The sequence below is a fragment of the Euphorbia lathyris genome, chromosome 3 (assembly GCF_963576675.1).
Source record: "Euphorbia lathyris chromosome 3, ddEupLath1.1, whole genome shotgun sequence".
Taxonomy (NCBI): domain Eukaryota; kingdom Viridiplantae; phylum Streptophyta; class Magnoliopsida; order Malpighiales; family Euphorbiaceae; genus Euphorbia; species Euphorbia lathyris.
Genome location: NC_088912.1, coordinates 14,692,637 through 14,711,728, shown reverse-complemented (window position 1 = coordinate 14,711,728; position 19,092 = coordinate 14,692,637). Strand labels below are relative to the sequence as shown.

General features: G+C 35.7%; 1 protein-coding gene across 1 annotated transcript; it reads right to left on the bottom strand.

The window, feature by feature from the left end:
- Positions 1–4,449: 4,449 nt before the first annotated feature.
- On the bottom strand, positions 4,450–5,223 carry LOC136222453 (histone H2B-like). Its single transcript, XM_066010227.1, has one exon. It carries the CDS (start codon positions 5,101–5,103, stop codon positions 4,669–4,671), a length of 435 nt encoding a protein of 144 aa, XP_065866299.1. The 5' UTR covers positions 5,104–5,223; the 3' UTR covers positions 4,450–4,668.
- Between the last annotated feature and the right edge of the window lie 13,869 nt (positions 5,224–19,092).

The following is a 19,092-nucleotide window of genomic DNA, read 5'->3' as shown; positions in this document are numbered from 1 at the left end:
TTAATTGTCATTTTTATAGTGTAGAAAAACATCAACAATCGAAAAAAAACCTCAGTTCCCGTTTAAAAAAAATACAGACATGTAATTAATAAAAAGTGTAATTATATGGATTTTTTTTTAAATTTGCGATAAAAAGAATTATTGAATTTCAGCACCACTAAATACATTTTCAACTAGGAATGAGTTACATTGAAGTTTGATTAAACATCTATAATAAATATCTTAGATAAAACATAGAAATAACACAAATAAAACATAATTAATGTTACATTTACTTTTTTTTTTGCTTGAAAGGCTGACAAACGGGGAGTGTGAATCATAGGCATCCCAACTATGTTGGCATCCCTACTCAAAACACCCTATCCGTGAACCAAATTTGTTAAGAAGAAATGAAAGAATTACAAAATACATCACTAGCAGAAAGAAAAACTAAGCAAATCTGTAGACCTGCCAACCTCCTAAATAACAAAGGAAGCTGAGATACAGAACGGGAGAATTTCCGTCCACCAAGTTAAATTTGAGTTCATTCTACCATAGTTTGCTGGGAGATCAGCTACTTGATTACCTTCTCTATAGATGTGAGAGACTACAACCGTCATTGATTCAAGATTTTTTAGGCATGTTAGCCAGTCCTGCCTAAGAGACTAGGGCACTAGCCCAACTCTATTCCGAATCGAATGAACGACAAAAATTGAGTCGCTTTCGATCCAAAGACGCAACCAACCTCTATCATGAGCCATATTGACCGCCGATATGGCCGCTGAAAGTTCTGCTGCATATGAAAAAGTGTAAGCTAGGTAATAGGAGAACGCCCCAGCGAACATGCCGTTTGCTGATCTGAACACGCCGCCGCAGACGGCGGGACCCGAGCAGCCAGTAACTGAGGCATCCGTGTTCACCTTCATCCAGAAGGCCGGCGGAGGCTGCCAACGCACCAGAATTATCATGGGAGCGTCGTGCAATTGAATTGGAAGCTGTAGCTCTGTCAAAATATATTGCTCCGTTGTTGATTTCCACATTGCTCCATGACCGAGTCTGCCCGTTTCATGAACAGCTTGCCAGATCCTCCAAAGAGTTAGCGAGATTTGGGGATCCTCTCCTTCAAAAATTGCCCTGTTTCTAGTAGTCTAAAGGGTCCACATCCCATTAACAATCGCTGAATTCCATAGCGCACCAATTTGGGTGCTGAATATCTGCTTAAGATTCTCTTGTATCAGGTCAGTAACTGAACCCGAAGTGTATATTGATCGGCCAAACAGCGACTCGATTGATCTCCAAACCTGCACAGAAAAATAACACGTTACAAGAATATGCGTGTCGGTTTCCATTTCCCTCTTGCAAAGGCTGCACCGTGAGACAATACAAGAGCCTCTTTGCTGAAGTTTGTTATGAGTTGCCAAATAGCCCAGAATCGACTTCCAGCACGCCATAGAGCGAGAAGGCGGGATATATGGCTTCCAGACAAAGTGACACCAGTCCCGGTGTGTCGGGCTTCCCTGCAACCAGGCATAAAAAAGCTTATAATTAGGAGTAATTTTATCGTTAACTTTGCTCCTTACTTTTAAAAATTTCCCTAACGTTGTCAAGTTTGGTCAATTTTACTTCTGACATTGATAAGTTGGGTCAACATGTCACTTTAAGCAAGTTTATGAGGACAAATATGACATTTTAAAAGTACATGGCATTAAATTTTTTGGACAAGTACATAGGGTTACATGCACATTGGTCACTAAACTTAAATTTGTCTCAATAAAATCACTCAATTTTGAGTTTGTTTTCAATTAGATCACTCCAATAATTTCAGTGGTTAAAAGACATTATGAAGATATCATGGCTAACACGTCAGTATGAGTAACTCAGAGTTCAGGCTGGTGTCAATAATCAACTAATCAACTAGATGTTAGGTTTGCAGTGAGTCACTACAATACAATGAGTAAATATATTGGTACTCATTATCACCTATTATAAAAAAGTTTCAACTATAGCATGAAACTCTTTAGTTAAAAGTAGGGATATAGGAGTTCATTTTTCTGGTAAGGTTATCTGAAATTTTTGGTTTTACTCTCATCTTATGTATCATTCTCTGATTTGCCTACCTGTTTTTCTTTCATTAACTGAGAGAATTTTCTATGATTTTAAAAACCTGTTCCAATTTTAAAAAAGCCATTTTTCCTGAATTTTGACAACTCTTGTTAGCTCCATTGTTTCCGAGTAAACAAAAGTGAATTCATAGATGAACATTTGTGAATTAGAGGATATATATGTGTTTATGTTTATCTATATTTGCTACTTAAGTTGTCCTTCTTATTGAAAATCACTTTTATTTGGTATAAAAGTAGGACTAACTATAGATTTTGAATATTAAAGGAACCTATGTTAATAAATCTTTTGAAAATAAGTTATATCCTTCTTTTGTTCATTATTTTCATTACTTTATCAATGAGAATTTTGATCATATCCCAACATTCGTGAGCTGAATAGAAAGTTCTGTAGCAATGAATGTTAGTTGTGCAAATGGACTTTTGTTTTTCCGATAACTTCGGTTCATCTGTTGCCAAATGAGTAGACTTTCAACTGTCCATGGTAATATTAGACCATAACTGTCCAGTTTTCCTTTTGCTTCCAAATTTTCAACTTGAAAAGCTTTCTTCTATTTTTATCCCTTTGTGCCCTTATTCTCCTAAGGAAATGAAGATATGAGGTTGTATGTAGATGCTTCACGTTACAAATAGTCTAATGAGGTTTGTCAATGAGAAAGACTTTTGGGAGTAGGGCTGTAAACGAGCCGAGCCAAGCTTTGACCTACTCGAGCTCCGCTCGGTAGTTTCTTATCGAGCTCGAGCTGAGCTTCGAGCTTGGTTCGATCTCAATTTGTTATTGGAGCTCGGCTCGTTTAGCAGCTTGATTATTCACGAGCTCACGAGGTGCTCATTTAATTTTCTACAATATGTTTAAAACAAGTTAATTGAAAATATAAAAACAAAACTTGAAACAAATCCATAGTAGATTTAATATACTTCATGATGGCTTAATAAAACACACGATACAACTCATGTTGTTGTTTATTCATCCTCACTTGCATATTTATAAAGGACAAAAAAATTCTTGCATTTGAAAGTAGGCGATGTGGGATGGATTTTTTTACTAAACGACAATTTCTTTTTTGCCCTCGAAAGCATGCGCACACTATCTTCACATCCCACATCGGAAATTGTAAAAACTGAAACAATGAGAATAAGAAAGAAACTGAAAGTTTGAAAATTGGTTCACAACTAAGGTCTTGTTCAGTTTTACAAAACATTTTGTGGGCTAGCTCTTCAATTTTCACCAAGAAAAACAAGATCTACCAAAGATGACCATAAGAAATGAATATTTGACATTTATAATTAAAAAGGTTTCTAATTAGATGTAGTTATTTAGAACAAAAGGTTTCTTTGGTAACATTTAAATATATTGCTACTGATGGGCTGGTTTTGAGACAAAAAACGCAGTCTAATTTGTCAAACCAAAAGGAAGTATCTGAACAAACAATATCTAACTAACCCTAGCATTTGGCAAGGGTTCCCAAAAAGTATGGGATATGGTACAAACCGAATATGATCAGCCAGAGAATGAGGAGGAATTAAATTTAAAGAAATCAAAGAAGAATGACCAACAAACACTCTCTCTCATCCATATGTGTCTGGATGAGATTATATTCATGAAAAGTTCTCTGCAACAACATTGAGGAATGCACGGAAGAATCTTGAAAATTCCTTTAAAGGGAAAAATAAAGTAACAATTAATGTGTGTTTGCAAACCTTGAGAAGTGAGTATGAGAAACTGAAGATGAAGAAGTCAAAGACAATTGATGAGTTCTTTAATAGAACCTTAGTAACTGTGAATCAGTTGAAGAGATGTGGAGAAATGATGGAGGATGTTCTTGAAAGAAGATAACATTTAATTGATTTACAGAAGCAAGCTATACTCCGATTAATTCTAAGTATAGTTGATCCAAATTGTTCAATTTTATCCTTGGACTTAATTCTTTTATTCAAAGTTAAAAAATTTGATATGACAGAGAATGAACGAATTGAAACACACTCAATCACTTTACATTCCTTTCTATTATCTCATTTAACTCTCTACCTCATTGACTGCCAATCTCCCAAACAAAAGCTTACAACAATAAAAGAGAGCAAGATAAAAATGAGCAAAACTATAATTTGATTCAATTTCATACAACTCAGTCAATTTTTAAAGTGATTTAACAAGTACCAATTGCTAATACAGCAATTAAACAACCCTAAACTAGACATGAAGTTGTAACATTTAGTTCGATTAATACCAAATTTATTTGTGTACAAAAGCTTCCTCTTTACATCTAATGCATATCAAAATCAAGCCAATGAAACTAAATCAGATACAAAAGTACCTAATTCAAAAAAGCACCAGCAGAAACACAAATCAAACATTAAAATCCACATAATCAAAATAAATACATCACACTTGGAGAAATCAAAGAGATGAAATTGAACGCAATAAAATTACTGTAGTTACATTGAAAAAAACGAGACATCCTAAAAACCCTAAATTACTGTAGTTACACTGAACTAAAGGAGACATCATCAAAACCCTAAATCAAACATAACAGCGACCTAACATCAAATTAGGTTATCAAAGGAAAACCTAAGAATTTGTGAACTTGGTAACAGCCTTGGTACCTTCGGATACGGCATGCCTAGCCAATTCTCTAGGCAAAACAAGTCTGGCGGCGGTCTGGATCTCCCGAGAGGTAATTGTCGGCTTCTTGTTGTACCTAGCCAGACGAGAAGATTCCTGAGCCAGGTTCTCGAAGATATCATTGATGAAGCTGTTCATAATTCCCATAGCTTTGCTCGAGATTCCGATATCAGGATGAACCTGCTTCAGAACCTTGAAGATGTACATCTTGTAACTCTCAACACTCTTCTTGGATGGCTTCTTCTTCTTGTCAGCGGCTCCACTTTCCTTAGACAATTTCTTCCCTGCTCTCTGCTTTTTCTCTGCCGGTGCTTTCCTGGCGTTCTTCTCCTCTGCCGGTTTCTTCTCTGCCAGCTTCTTTTCTGCTGCCTTAGGTGCCATTGGAAATAGTGAAGAGACTAAAGAGGGATGATAGGGTTGAGGGAAAAGAAGATATGTCAGTGAGTTGGGTAAGTTTGAGAATGAAGAATGTACATATATAAGATAGAGAGATGAGATGTGATTATAAGTGAGGCATAGATAGATGACTTGGATAACATAATGATCGTGGATTGGGAAAGGACAATATTGAAAGGTTGTGATTTTCTAAGGCCACAACACTTTTTTAATTTTTTAGTTATTCATTTTTTTTAAAATATTGAGTTATTCATTTTGTAATACATAAAGCATTCATGCATTTCATCCTTACGTATTAATTATATTTGATTTAAATGACACTCGACCTATCCATATTTTGTTATTTGGCTTTTAACTTATTATTTAGTTACTATCCCTATTTTGTTTTTTTGGCTTTCAATGTATTATTTAGTTACATATGTTCTCTTTTTTTTATTAAAAGATAGGGGATAAGGAAAGAAGGTCGGAGACATCTCAACAAGGTTGGAATCCCCTAAACAACCACCCCTAAACCCAATACACTCTTATATACCGCCTTCCCACTCGTTGATCTGTTACTATTTAATAATATTGGGCTCCTAGAATATTCTGTAACGATCCGTATTCAATACACTCTTATATACCGCCTTCCCACTTGTTGATCTGGTATTATTTAATAATATTGGACTCCTAGAATATTCTGTAACGATCCGTATTCAATACACTCTTACATACCGCCTTCCCACTCGTTGATCTGTTGGAAAGAAATTTTAGGGGCTTTAGCAACGCATGATCGACTACGAGTTAGGGGCTGTCACGTCGTCTCTCGTTGTAGCCTCTGCAGGGCGGACACAGAAACGGCCAATCATCTATTCCTAACTTGTCCATTTTCTGTACAGGTATGGAATTCAATTGAATCTCTGTTCGAGCGCAAATTATATAGATTGGGATCGTTGTTGGATCTGTTAACAGATGCGCACAATCAGAATTTCAACACGCAAGTTCGTGCACTCTGGAGATCCGCTGTTGTCAGTGGAATTTGGATCCTTTGGACGACTAGAAATAAATCGATTTTTGAAGATGAAGAACCATGCATTTCGCTAACTCTGCGCAAACTATGGCATTCAATTCACGAATCTGGTAAGCTTGGTGATGACTTTATGTGGAACTCGACAACGGAGCTGCACACGCTTAGAGAACTCTAGCTCCCTGTTTTAAAGCATCGGGCTCTGCGTATAATTCTAATGCGCTGGCAACCGCCTCCGGACACTTGGATGAAAGTAAATACAGATGCCTCTGTTATTGGCTGCCCATGTTCGGCGGGTTGTGGGGGAGTCTACAGATCGGCGCGCGGTGAATTCTCCGGAGCATTCTCCTATAACTTGGAATCGTCTTTTTCCTATGCTGCAGAACTCTCGACAGCAATAACAGCCATTAACATGGCGTTCGATAGGGGTGGCTTCGGCTTTGGCTAGAGAGTGACTCAATGTTTGTTGTTAATTTGCTGCGGAGCAAAAGCAGAGTAGTTCCTTGGTTTCCCAGGCAGGATTGACTAAAATGTCTGGAAAATTTGGACTCAATGACAATGGTGGTCTCTCACATTTACCGAGAAGGTAATCAAGTTGCTGATCTCCTAGCTAATTACGGTAGAATGCATTCTGATCTGGTTTGGTGGTCGGACATCCCTCAATTTTGTATTTCTGCCTTTCTTTGTAACATAGGAGGTTGGCAAGTCTACAAATTTGCTTAGTTATTTTTTCCTGACTTGGTTTTCTACTGTATTCTTTATTCTTTTTAATAAATTGGTTTAGGGATTGGGTGCTGAGAGCAGGGATACCAGCATAGCTAGGATGTCTGTAATCTGCACTCCCTGATTGCCAGCCTTTCAATTAAAAAAGGCAGAAACACGAGCTGATGACTTGTTCGTTTTCTCTATTGCTAAGTAAATTTCTGTTAGTTTTGACTCAAAGTTTAATAATTAGTTATTTTGATTCAGTTGTTATGAAAAAATATTTGATATATTTTATTTAGTAGAGTTACTAAAATTATTATAGATAATAAATAAGTTAAATGTTACTATAGTTAATACATACTAAATAGGTTAGTAGTTATTAAATATTATGGTGATCTATTTCTCTGTTATATATAGGCTTGTTGTTTATGGTTTAAAATAACAAACAACAAAATCAATAATAAAAATAGAAATCAAGGGGAGATCCAGATCAATTAATTTTATTTTCTTCTATTTCTGCAAGAGCATCAATAATCTTTTGGGTCTTTGAGTTTTCAGAGAAAACTCAACCATGGCTTTCAACGACACATCAACTCTTTCTCCTCCAACTTTTAATGATGAAAAATATCAAAGTTTAGGAGAATGGTCTTCCACTTAAAGCATTCACCAAAATTTTATTCAAAAATTGGGATTTATTGAATGAAACTAGACCAGAACAAGGGTTCATTTTGAACTTTTAAAAGTACATAGGTACATTTAAAGTTTTGGGTCAAGTACAAGGACCAACAAACATGTATTAAGCCAATTCTATAGCAGTGGATACCCCTAAGTAAAAGGCATGATGGAGTTGTCAAGAAAAACAGTTTGAATTAGAGGTTGGATTATGATTGGATACCTCTAAAAAAAGACCAAAATTTTGGAAGCAGAAAAGTAACAAAAGAAAAAAGACGTCTAAATTCCACCAGTTCCGTTGACAACTCCAATTCTTAAGATAACTTGATTGAATCCACTATATGCAAAGTTCATTGTATTGAATAAACAAACATATACATATACAAGATTTAATTAGGTGGCCAGAATAATAAAAGATATCATCTACAGATCTATCATTTAAGAAAGGAAGAATAAAAAAAATCTATTAAAATTGTGACATCATATGCAAATCAGAAATGGAAAGAAGAAGTCAATTCATACTGTATTCAGTACTCTTTCCTTGTCATCTGCAGATCTAAATATTTATACACTAAAAACCTTAAATATTTATAAACATGGGATTGCACTCAAACAAACTACAACTAGAAAGACTACTCTGATCGCTAAGATTAGGAAAAAATCTATTCCAATTGGGACCTCATCTGCAAATGAAACACGAAAAAAGTAAGAAGTAGAATCCTAATGTAGCCATACACAAAAGCATTCTATGGACCAAACATATCAGAATGCAATCAAACCAACTACAACTCACACATCTATTCAAATGGATCATCAAATCTGCCAATTCATTTTGTGTGAATCACGAAGAAGAAAATAACTGTTGATTTTGTTCACTCAGTACGAGAACATTTATAAACATCAGAGTGCAGTCAATCAAACTACAACTTACAAATTAATTGAAAATAAACATCAGATTTGTAATTGTTTGTATTGGATCCATATTTGATTGTTAAAAACGGTGTTGCCCAGATCTGTTGCAAGTTTGGCGAAATAAAAGACTACTCTGGTGGCTAAGATTGCACAAAGTGGCCCTCGATCAACCATAACAATCGGAGGAAACACCTCTTCCTTTATGTTTGTCACCGCTGGCCACATCTGCAATCTTAGCCAGAGTAGCCATATACATCATTCTCCCTTTCTCTCTCGAAAATCTGCATAATATGCATTGAGCACAACACTCATCTGTTGCCAGTTTGGTGAAATAAAAGACTACTCTGGTGGCTAAGATTGCAGAAAGTTGTCGGTGATCAATCATAACAACGGGAGGAAACACCCCTTCCTTTATGTTTGTCACCGCCGGCCACATCTGCAATCTTAGCCAGGGTAGCCATAGAGATCATTCTCCCTTTCTCTCTCAACAATCTGCATTATGTTTTTCTTTTTAGTTTAGGGTTCTATGTGGAAGAGATGGAAGAAAGAGAAGAGAGGCGGCTAATTTGTGTTAGGGTTAGGTTTTGGTATATGATGAATATATAGTAGCAGTTAATGATAGGGTTAATGTGGACCACAAGATCAAAACAAATCAATGGTCTAAATTCATCCTTGAAATTCAATAGGATGAGATTTGGTATTGGTTGTGTATTTGACTATTTTTATTTAATATTTATCAACAAATTATTTTCAAGTATTTATTTTTAAAATTCAATTTATTATTTCTCCTTTGTATAATTGGGTCTTTCAAAAGTCTGGATGAGTTTCAGCATAGTTGTTTGTAATAACCATTATCAATAAGACATCGTTAGAATCAGTTATTTCCTAACAATTGTTGTCAATGACCTTTGTTGCTGATGGTTTACTACTGTCCGTTAATTTTAATTTAAACTAGTTAAATATATGAATGATTTGAATATTCTATTTAATATTCATTTGGTATTTTTTAATAATTTATTTTTATTTTTTATTAATATTTATTTTTGAAATTTAATATTAAAAAATTAAATCAATGTATAAGTTGTAAAATTTTAGTGATTTTAATTTTATAGTAAATATTTGATGAAGCAAATAAAGATCCCTCCTTCCTGCACCATCGATCCCGGTCCCTGATGCTAGACGGTCATCAGACCCGGACGAGTGCCCTGTGCCACTAGAGAAGGATGTCTGTATGGAGGCCTCGGGGATGCAGATTAGCCCTAGCTAAAGCGGAAACCTATAAATACCCCCACCGTAACCACACATACGTAACTTCTTCTATCACTAAGCACTTGGATTTCCTCTCTCTATACATCCGTTACTAACTTAATCGTTAGAGTGTATTCAGGGGACTGTTCCCAGTGCAAGCGGATATTCTTCGATTAATGTGCCCGACTCATCAACAATTTTAAACTATTTAGTACGGACATCCCAACTAGGTTGGCACCCCACAACCAAACGCCGCAAAACCCGATAGAATAAATAAATGCAAAAATGATTACAAACTAGAGGGAGAGAGTTATCTAAAGCGTAAATGAGCTAAGTTACGAAGATCATAAAAAGTAAACAAAGAATATAAGGTTGGAGCCAAGCTCCACTAATGAATACAATTGGAGTTAGTTCCAAAATTAGCTAAAGCATCAGCAACACGATTACCCTCTCTGAATATGTGTGTGGCAACTACCTCCATCGAAGCGTATTGTTGTAGGCAGTGCAACCATCGTTGTCTAATCACCACCCATGGGACCTTAGAGGTGCGCCAGTTTAACAGATTAACAATATAAAGGGAGTCCGCCTCTACCCAAAGTTTAAACCATCCATGCTCCCAAGCAATGTCCACAGTAAAAATCACAACCCGTAATTCCGCCAAGTGCGCATAAGAGTCAGGAATTGGGAACGCGAAATAGCCAATCACAAAGCCTCTATAGTTCCAAAAAATACCCCCTGCACCAGCCGCACCTGGAGAGCTGATAGTGGATCCATCAGTGTTGACATTTATCCAGTCGCGGGACGGTGTTATCCATCTCACAAGTTTAATGTTTGGCACCGAGTGTGGTCGCGCTGGGATCCCTAGCGACCATATCATTTGTCTATCAGAGTGTGAGGGGCCGCTGGGAATTCCCCGGCTCGATTCTCTGATGTATAAATGTAACTTCAGCATAGAATTTTTGATTAAAGGGAGATCGTTATTGAACACAACAACATTCCTTGAGGTCCAAATTAACCAAAGACAATAGCAAACCGCAATTTTCCAAACACCCAAGATAAATATGCCAAAAAGAATTTGAGTTAATTGAGAGAAAAAAAACTCCAAAAGTACATGTTCTGTTAATGGTGATGCAAAAAATTAGTTCCATTTCATCCCAAAGGACCATGGCGAAGGAGCAAGCAATGAATAGATGATCATGGGATTCTGTAGCACACTTATAAATCGAGCATCGGGATGCAAGGTGGAAGCCACGAGACTATAGTTTATCAAAAGTTGCAACACAACCATGTATGATTTTCCAACTCATGGCAGCCCTGGATGGAGGAATGAAAACGCACGAAATGAATCGGTACCATGGAACCTGAGCCGTCATTCGACAGAGAGATTTGTAGAAATGTTTCACAGTGAATCGCCCCAAAGGATACGACTCTGAGACACACAAATCCTCCATGTATATCCTCCTTTTAATCAATAATATATCCTACTAAACATCATCGGGTAGTTCCTGAAGGTTTTGCCAACAATCCCCATTTAGGAATTCCTCCATTTTGTTGCACAACACCCGCTGTTGGGATACCGGAAGACCCAATCTCAGAGCCACCGTTGGCTTTATCCAGTGGTCATTCCAAAAATTTAGACGCGATGAAGCTCCAATCCACCAATGAACTTGCATACATATTGTGCCATAAGTGCCTTTACATGAGGACCAGACCATCGAGCTTCCGATAATCGCTCTTTGAATACCCACCGCTGAGAAGAATCGTGTTTTTAATAAGGAGATGACTAAGTTCGAGTCCTTAATCAGACCCCATCAGAACTTCCAAAGCAACGAAGTGTTAAAGAGCCTAAAATGTTTTACCCCAAGGCCTCCGCCCACTCGGCTCCGACAACAAGTCTCTCAGGGGATAGTGACGAGTTTCCTTGAATCACGGCTGCCGGTCCATAAAAAATTATGAACCCCTCTATTCAGACGTTTTACAAGTGCACCAGGCCATTTGTAAATCATGAATGAGTGTATGAGGGCCCTATTAAAGCATCCTTAATTGGAGTTATTCGGCACGCGAAGGAGAGTGTTGTTCCCTTCCATTGACTAAAAGTGTTCAGAAAACGATCAGCCAAACCGATCAAATGTCGAGACTTTAGAGCACTCTTAAAGTGCGGGACTCCAAGGTATGTGATAGGCAAGGTCGCCCATCTGATTCCAAGACTACCTGATAGTAAACTGCCGATTTCTCCCAGCTGACCTTCTGACTCGAGAAATTTCCATATGTCTGGAATAGTGCTCTGATGGCTCGCACATTAAGCTTTGTGGCCTTAGCAAATAACAGCATATCATCCGCATAAAGTAAATGGGTCGGGAAGCAAGTACCATGAGAGCAATGCATGGGAGAAAGCAAGCCTTCTGATTCAAGTTTTTAAATCCATATAGAAAAGAAATCCTCAGCAATACCAAACAAGATAGGAGATAGTGGGTCCTCTAACAGTCTAAAATGGTGCAATTTTATCCCTAATGTTGGCAGCTCTTGTCATCTACATTTCATATGTGAGTCATTTTATCACTCATTAGGAACACATCATAAACATATGATTAGACGAGAATTTTTTAAGAAAAATATAATGCTTTTTGTAAGAGTTGGGTAAAAAAAATCAAAATCATTCACCGAAATATTAATCTCTGATTCTATTATTAAATCACGGGTATGCAATTAGTCCAGAATAAGGAACAAAATATCTGTGTTTTATAATAATGTCTGAAATTGACTCAATTTGACAACGTTAGGGGTAAAATTGCATTATTTTAGACAGTAGAGGTAAAATTGCTCCTGGCTGTAAAAGTTAGGGGTATTTTTGCACTTTATCCCAAAAAAAAAATGGAAAAAAGTATAAAAATAAACAATATGGTTTGAGTAATTTTCAAAAATAACTACGTGCTTTAAAGTTGACAAATTGGTACATTGAGGTTGATTCCGTTAGCAAAGATAGTCTAAACTAACAAACGGTTTTAAGTCAAAGGGATCTTTTTATTTTTATATTCATTTGTTTTATAATTTAATTTTTAGTAATATTCCTACTCAATCACTATACTACACCTCATTTCTCACTCCTCAACCTCTCTTTTACCAGTTACTTTTTCCTACACCTCATTATCAACAAAAATATTCATTTTAGAGTTCTAATCGAGTATACGATTATAGAAGTGTTGATGTAGTAACTCTATATGGTTGGAGATGGCATAACAGAATCAACCGCAAGGTATCTGTTTGTGAATTTTTAAACCATATAGTTTATGTTTGAAATTGGCTCAAACCACAAGGTTTATTTTTGTATTTTTTCCGAAAAATGGTAACTAATTATAAAATTACAACTAAATCAGATTATCAAACTTAATTCTAAATATGTCATCTATTATACATATATATGGGAAAGTCCTCAATGGTTTCAATCCATCGTATGGAACCAAAATAAAATAACCCCACAATAAATACAGATCATATTTCTCTCTCCTTAATCAATTCTTAGACTTTCTGGCACACGGTTCCAGTTTTCGGCCACCGCTATGAATTTTCCGACCATCACGAAATTTTTTCCGATTAGCAAAGGAAATACCGAAATAAAGAAATAAGAAGGAAGAATGATAGTGGCAATTTATTTGATAATAAATATGGTTTAGGGATAATTTTCAATCCAGACCAGTCTACGGTGAAGTAAATGCTCATACATGGATAAACCGGAAGAATGATATAGCAAACAACACTTTGAATTCTTATAATCAATCAATAGAATTTGCAGAAGAGAGTTTGTTGCATCATTTACCACAAAATCATTCATCCATAGAATTATATTAAAGGGTCTGGACGAGTTCATCAAACCGCCGGACATCCCAGCTAGGTTGACACCTCCGGGTTTTTGGTACGATGTAATGCAATATAATGTAATAAATGTTGTAATGCAATCAAAGTTCTAATTCGTGGCTGTGAAGTCGAGATTAGACTCGTGAATGGAAATCTTCATTTTGTGAATCGTGACTCATCAATCAAATAGAATCCTAAGATTCAGTTAAAAATTATAATATTATAAAAAAATTCAAGATTTACCATGTTGAACTTAAAATAGTATTTAGAAATGCAATTTTAATGTGAGCAAAGAAATCATATTACCAAGTACTTAAAATTCAAATCCAATGGAAATGGAATCCTAACAGAACTAATTCACAATGTTTAAATGTCTGAACTATGATTTTCTGCCTTGTTCTCAACTTCCTAAGATGGAATGAAATCATAAGATTCTATTATAATTTAGATTCGCCGGTAAATTCGAATCCTAATATTCAAATCCAGAATCATAAGATTTTTAAAAAAAAATTGTCAAAAATAATTATTATTACAATATATCCGTTGTAATGTAATCGGAACTTCAACTATTCTAAATTTTTCATATGCATGGGAACATCGTCAGACGGCATGATAATTACTACAATATTTTTGTTCATTTTTCATGTTTCCCCGTTTTTATATTTTTCGCATTTTTCGTGTTTTTGGTGGTTTAGTTTTCACGTATTCTGAATATTTTGTTTCGGCATTTTCACGTTTTCCTCATCTTTTGCGTTATGTCTCATTTTTTTTATCGATTTTTCCTATTTTTCTCGTTTTTCATATTTTTCAATTATTTCAATTTTTCGTTTTTTCATGTTCGGTTTTCACATTTTCCTCATTCTACATATTTTTCATGTTTTTCTCATTTATGTTTTATGGTTCAATAAAAATTGTAAAGAAAAATTGCATGATGTAATTAAAATTCCATTACGATAAAAACAATAGACTAAACAATTAGTGAAGCCGTTATATAATTACTAAACTAAGTACAAATTTCAGCCATACTTATGAACTTAAGCTGAAATCTTATGAAAAACAATACGATTCATTCAAATTCATTAAGAAATCATGTACATGGATGTTGCCCTTCTATATCTAACTAATCTTGACAATTAAAATTTGTTGTAATAGAATCTGGTTGAGAAGTGATATGCATCTTGGGCAAGTGTAAGCCAGAGTGAAATGTGAATGTGAAACTGTGAAGGATATGCATCTTGGGCAAGAGTAAGCGAGAATTCGTATGTTACCAAGACTAACATGAACAAAGTAAAAATTATAAAGTAATTTGCCATAAACTAATTGAAATATTGTTCAAACACAAACCGGAGAATGAAGTAAAAAGTTAAAAACTAACATGAGAATTTGCTTAACTCTACTTCTACTCATACAATATTTCCCTAATGCGATCAAGTTCGGTAAAAGCCCTACAAAAACATACTCTGATTTCAGTTTTCTTTGCATTGCATACTGCCTTTCGGTCCGTACTTGATTATCAAATGAGTTAAGTTACTCTTCTTATGCTCATATTCAACATAATTGTAGTCCATAATCTCAAATCCCTTACGAATATGGAGAAATTTCATACATTCTATTGCAGCCTTCTTTATTGCTACATCGAAGAGGAGGGTTGTTCCACATATGTGCTTCTATGGAAAATCAAAATCCTCAATATTCACGATAGCCAGATCGTTTACTGGCTCTCTCAAAGACAGTTGAACTGCCTCCTTCAATATATCCGATTTACTAAATGTAACAACGATATTGATCTAAAAAAACGGTTATAAAATAAACCAAAAATATAAGGCATAAAGTAAACATAAAGAGAACAAGAAAAGAAGATGATTTATATTTGATAACAACCTAAATTATTCTTGAATAAGGAATAAGGGAAAATTAATAGAAATAATGGCAAACCATTATTCCTTCTAAAAGAGATATTTATACATGATTAATGTGGAATTAATGATAATTAATGCAGGGGAGAATATGCAAATAATGAGGAAAAGGAAGGAGTCTCTAGCATTATGCCACGCCACGTGGACCATGGCGAGATACGCCATAACGAGATACGCCCGATGAGAGCGAGTAGCGGAGACCCGCCATAGCTCTCAAGGAGAGCGTACATACGCCTTGACGGATCAAAGAATACGAAAAGGGATATTCATCTTACTGACAGAATATTATCCCAAGGACCAAAAGGGATATTCACCTTGAGAACGCCGCAAGAAGAACCGGATGACGGATCTCCACGGTTCAGCTCAGTAAGATCCGCTGGCGAACCTATGAGGCGAATCTCCTCTTTCACTTGATTCATCACAGTAACGGCTAACCGCCGACTCGGCCATAAAGACCATTAATGAGCTATCAATTAGCTAACCGCCAGGTTAAAGGTAACCAGTAACCGCCAGCTTAAAGGTAACCAGTAACCGCCATTAATGGAGCATTAATGGAGACCTTCTAGTTACTGCAAGTTACAACTTCATGACTATATATATAGCCTATACATCAGGCTATCAAGGTACACTTTTACTTACCCTTTGTCAATTCAGTTTGCTCTCTTGTTCTTCCTTACTGACTTTGGCATCGGAGCTTCCCCCCGTCGAACCCAACGATGCCCCCACAGGGACGGAAGACAATCGGAAATTCTCCACTAGTTATCAATTGGTGCGGTGAAGGTGGATCTCTAACAAACAGAAGATCACAAAATCTTGATTGTATAGAGTTTCACAAAGAACAAAACAATAGAGTCAACGGAATAGAAATCACAATCTCAAACTTTGGCTCAATCAGTACAACAAATCTATCCAAATATACAGTTCTCCATATATTGGTGGGAAAGAGTTTTCTACATTGAATCTGAAATTTTATGATGAAAAGGATAAGTTTCCTCCCCTTTCTTATTCCATTTTTAATTAAAGAAAATTGAGATCCCTCACTCTTATAAAGTGTTATGAATATCATTACATGTTATTATGATAAATCTAATAAACTGTGAAAGATGAAGTCATAGACACAAATCTTTCATTAAATCTTGCATGCTTACTATGCCCTCATATTTTTATGCATGACAAGTGTAATATGATATTATCATTGAATTAGTACAAACGCATGTATAAGACCCGTAATCTTGGGATTTACAAAAGAAAAAAATCATCCATTCAATGTGATTTTGTCATTTGATATTAAAATATCATAAAAGGGCTCATGTAATTACAATTGATTTAGATCTGGTCGGTCTTTTGGATGAACATGCATATAACTATTAGAAGAAATTACAAAAAAATCATATTTGGTTTTTCCTTGTACAATTCACCATCTGTATATGGCTTTTCTCCTATATAGTACTTTTAATATCAAAAATTCATATTTTTGAATATTGTTTTGTCAAACAGTTATTTCATTCCCTTTTTTACAAGGATGTGTCTATTCATATAAAAACTGTTTATTTGACATTGTTAGAATTTCTGTTACCAACACAAGAGACTTGAAAATATTGAGTCTATTTGTAATTATCCTGTAATTGTCCCTAACTATTAAGGCCATTATGGGCTGATGAATTACCAAATTGGATAAACAAAACTTTCATGTCCTGAGCTAACTGTAAAATAGTGCAAGTGTCGGTTTCGGATCAGAACATTAATTTATGCGAAATTCTTAAGATATACATGAGAATTCCTTAAAAATTGGAGGATTGTATGTGAAGGTAGGTGAGAGTGGATTTTGAGTAATTTTCCTTACACTCCAAATTGGAGGAGAATCATGGTACATGTATTTTTCTTCCAAAATTACCCTTTCTCTTTTATTTTATTCGTACAAATGAAATAATATAAGAGTAATTTTATATATAACTATATTATTAAATCATCACTTACCTTTCTTTAATTACACCTCATTCAAATGAGGCTTTAATGATCTCTGAATGCCATTAATGTATGGATGCACAATATTAATTGCAAGTAAATAGCAACTATGTAAGATATCTTACCCAATATAGAATGTCATAACTTTTATGACGTTTAAAATAAATATGCTATCTTGGATATTAATGCGCATTGAAATACAAAAGGACATTATTCTTAAACAATTCTCATTATGGTTATTTATTAAGAATTCAACGTGAAGGAATTATTAAGTTGATTCCAAGATGAACTAAAAATTCCATAAAGAGAATTGCATCATACATGATATTTGCCAACAAGGCAAATGCAAACATTCTTTTGCTATGAAGTATGTTCCATGGATCAAGCCATTGATCCCCAAGGTAAGTGAATATAGCTTTTATGACTTACCACAATCTTTTAATAATGGACATAGTATGCCCCACTTCTAGAGTTCTTTCAGTGCTAACCCACAGGTACAGGGGAGTTGCCAATACTACAACCAGTGCAAACACTGATATGAAAAACAAAGCTCAATCCAAAGAAGTGTATATGCAGAGTCACTTCAGAAAAATTCCTTGACTATGTCATTGGCCAAAAAGGAGTTAGAGCAAATCTAGATAAAATAAAAACCTTGCGAGGAAAAAGGTGAAAAGAGCGCCTAAATAAAAACCTTGCGAGGAAAAAGGTGAAAAGAGCGCCTAAATAAAAGCCATGCGAGGAAAAAGGTGAAAAGAGCGCCTAAATGAAAACCCCACAATGGGTGAGAAAGATTCAGAGGTTGAACGGGCGGATCATCATACTAGAAAGATTGTCAACAAGCATATCAAGGTATAAAACAATTCCTAACAGAACCACCCTTGATGAGCAGACCAATCTGAAGGGGAGACCTGCATTTGTATTAATCTGTCATGGATAAAGATATGTGCACCATGGTTATTTAAGAAGAAGAAGGTCAGCATTTCTCCATCTATTATGTTAGCAAAATGTTGAAGGATGCGGAGACAAGATATCAGAAGTTAGATAAAATGGCTCCCACGGTTGTGACAACATCCATCCGCGTTAAACCATATCTCCAAGCATAACCTCAACATGATCGAGATCAAGATCAAGAACCGGCTTCACCATCATGATTCAACATTGAACACATGAATGATGAGATTGAAAGGCGAGTGAATGTCGCTCTATATAGACAAGAGAACAATGCAGAAAGGTACGCCATCAAGTTAACATGAATTCGCCATTCACAGCACGGATCTTGAGGTACGAGGTGGACAGAATGTTTAAAGCTTCCAACTTTCCACTATATAAAGGAGAAGAGTCAATATAAACGGGACATTACATATCCTGAACCCAAAGGAGGGGAGCTTGTAACCGTTGGAAGAAACGCCAAAGCGTACTACAGGTTGGCCACCACACTAAAGCTTGCTGGGAGCTGGCAAACTAGATAGCTTTGTCCAGAATAACAAATAACAAGATGACAAGCACAAGACAGATCCCAAAAATAAATTCAAAAGTGTCATTAATGTCATAGCAGATGGACTAGTGTATCAGCCACCCGTGGAAAAGGCAAAAATATCCGCTCTGGATAAAACATCCCTCCATTTCTCCTTTTGCAGAAACAGGTCCAGTAATCTCTCCACATGCAGATACATTGGTAGTAACAATGGAGATTCAAGG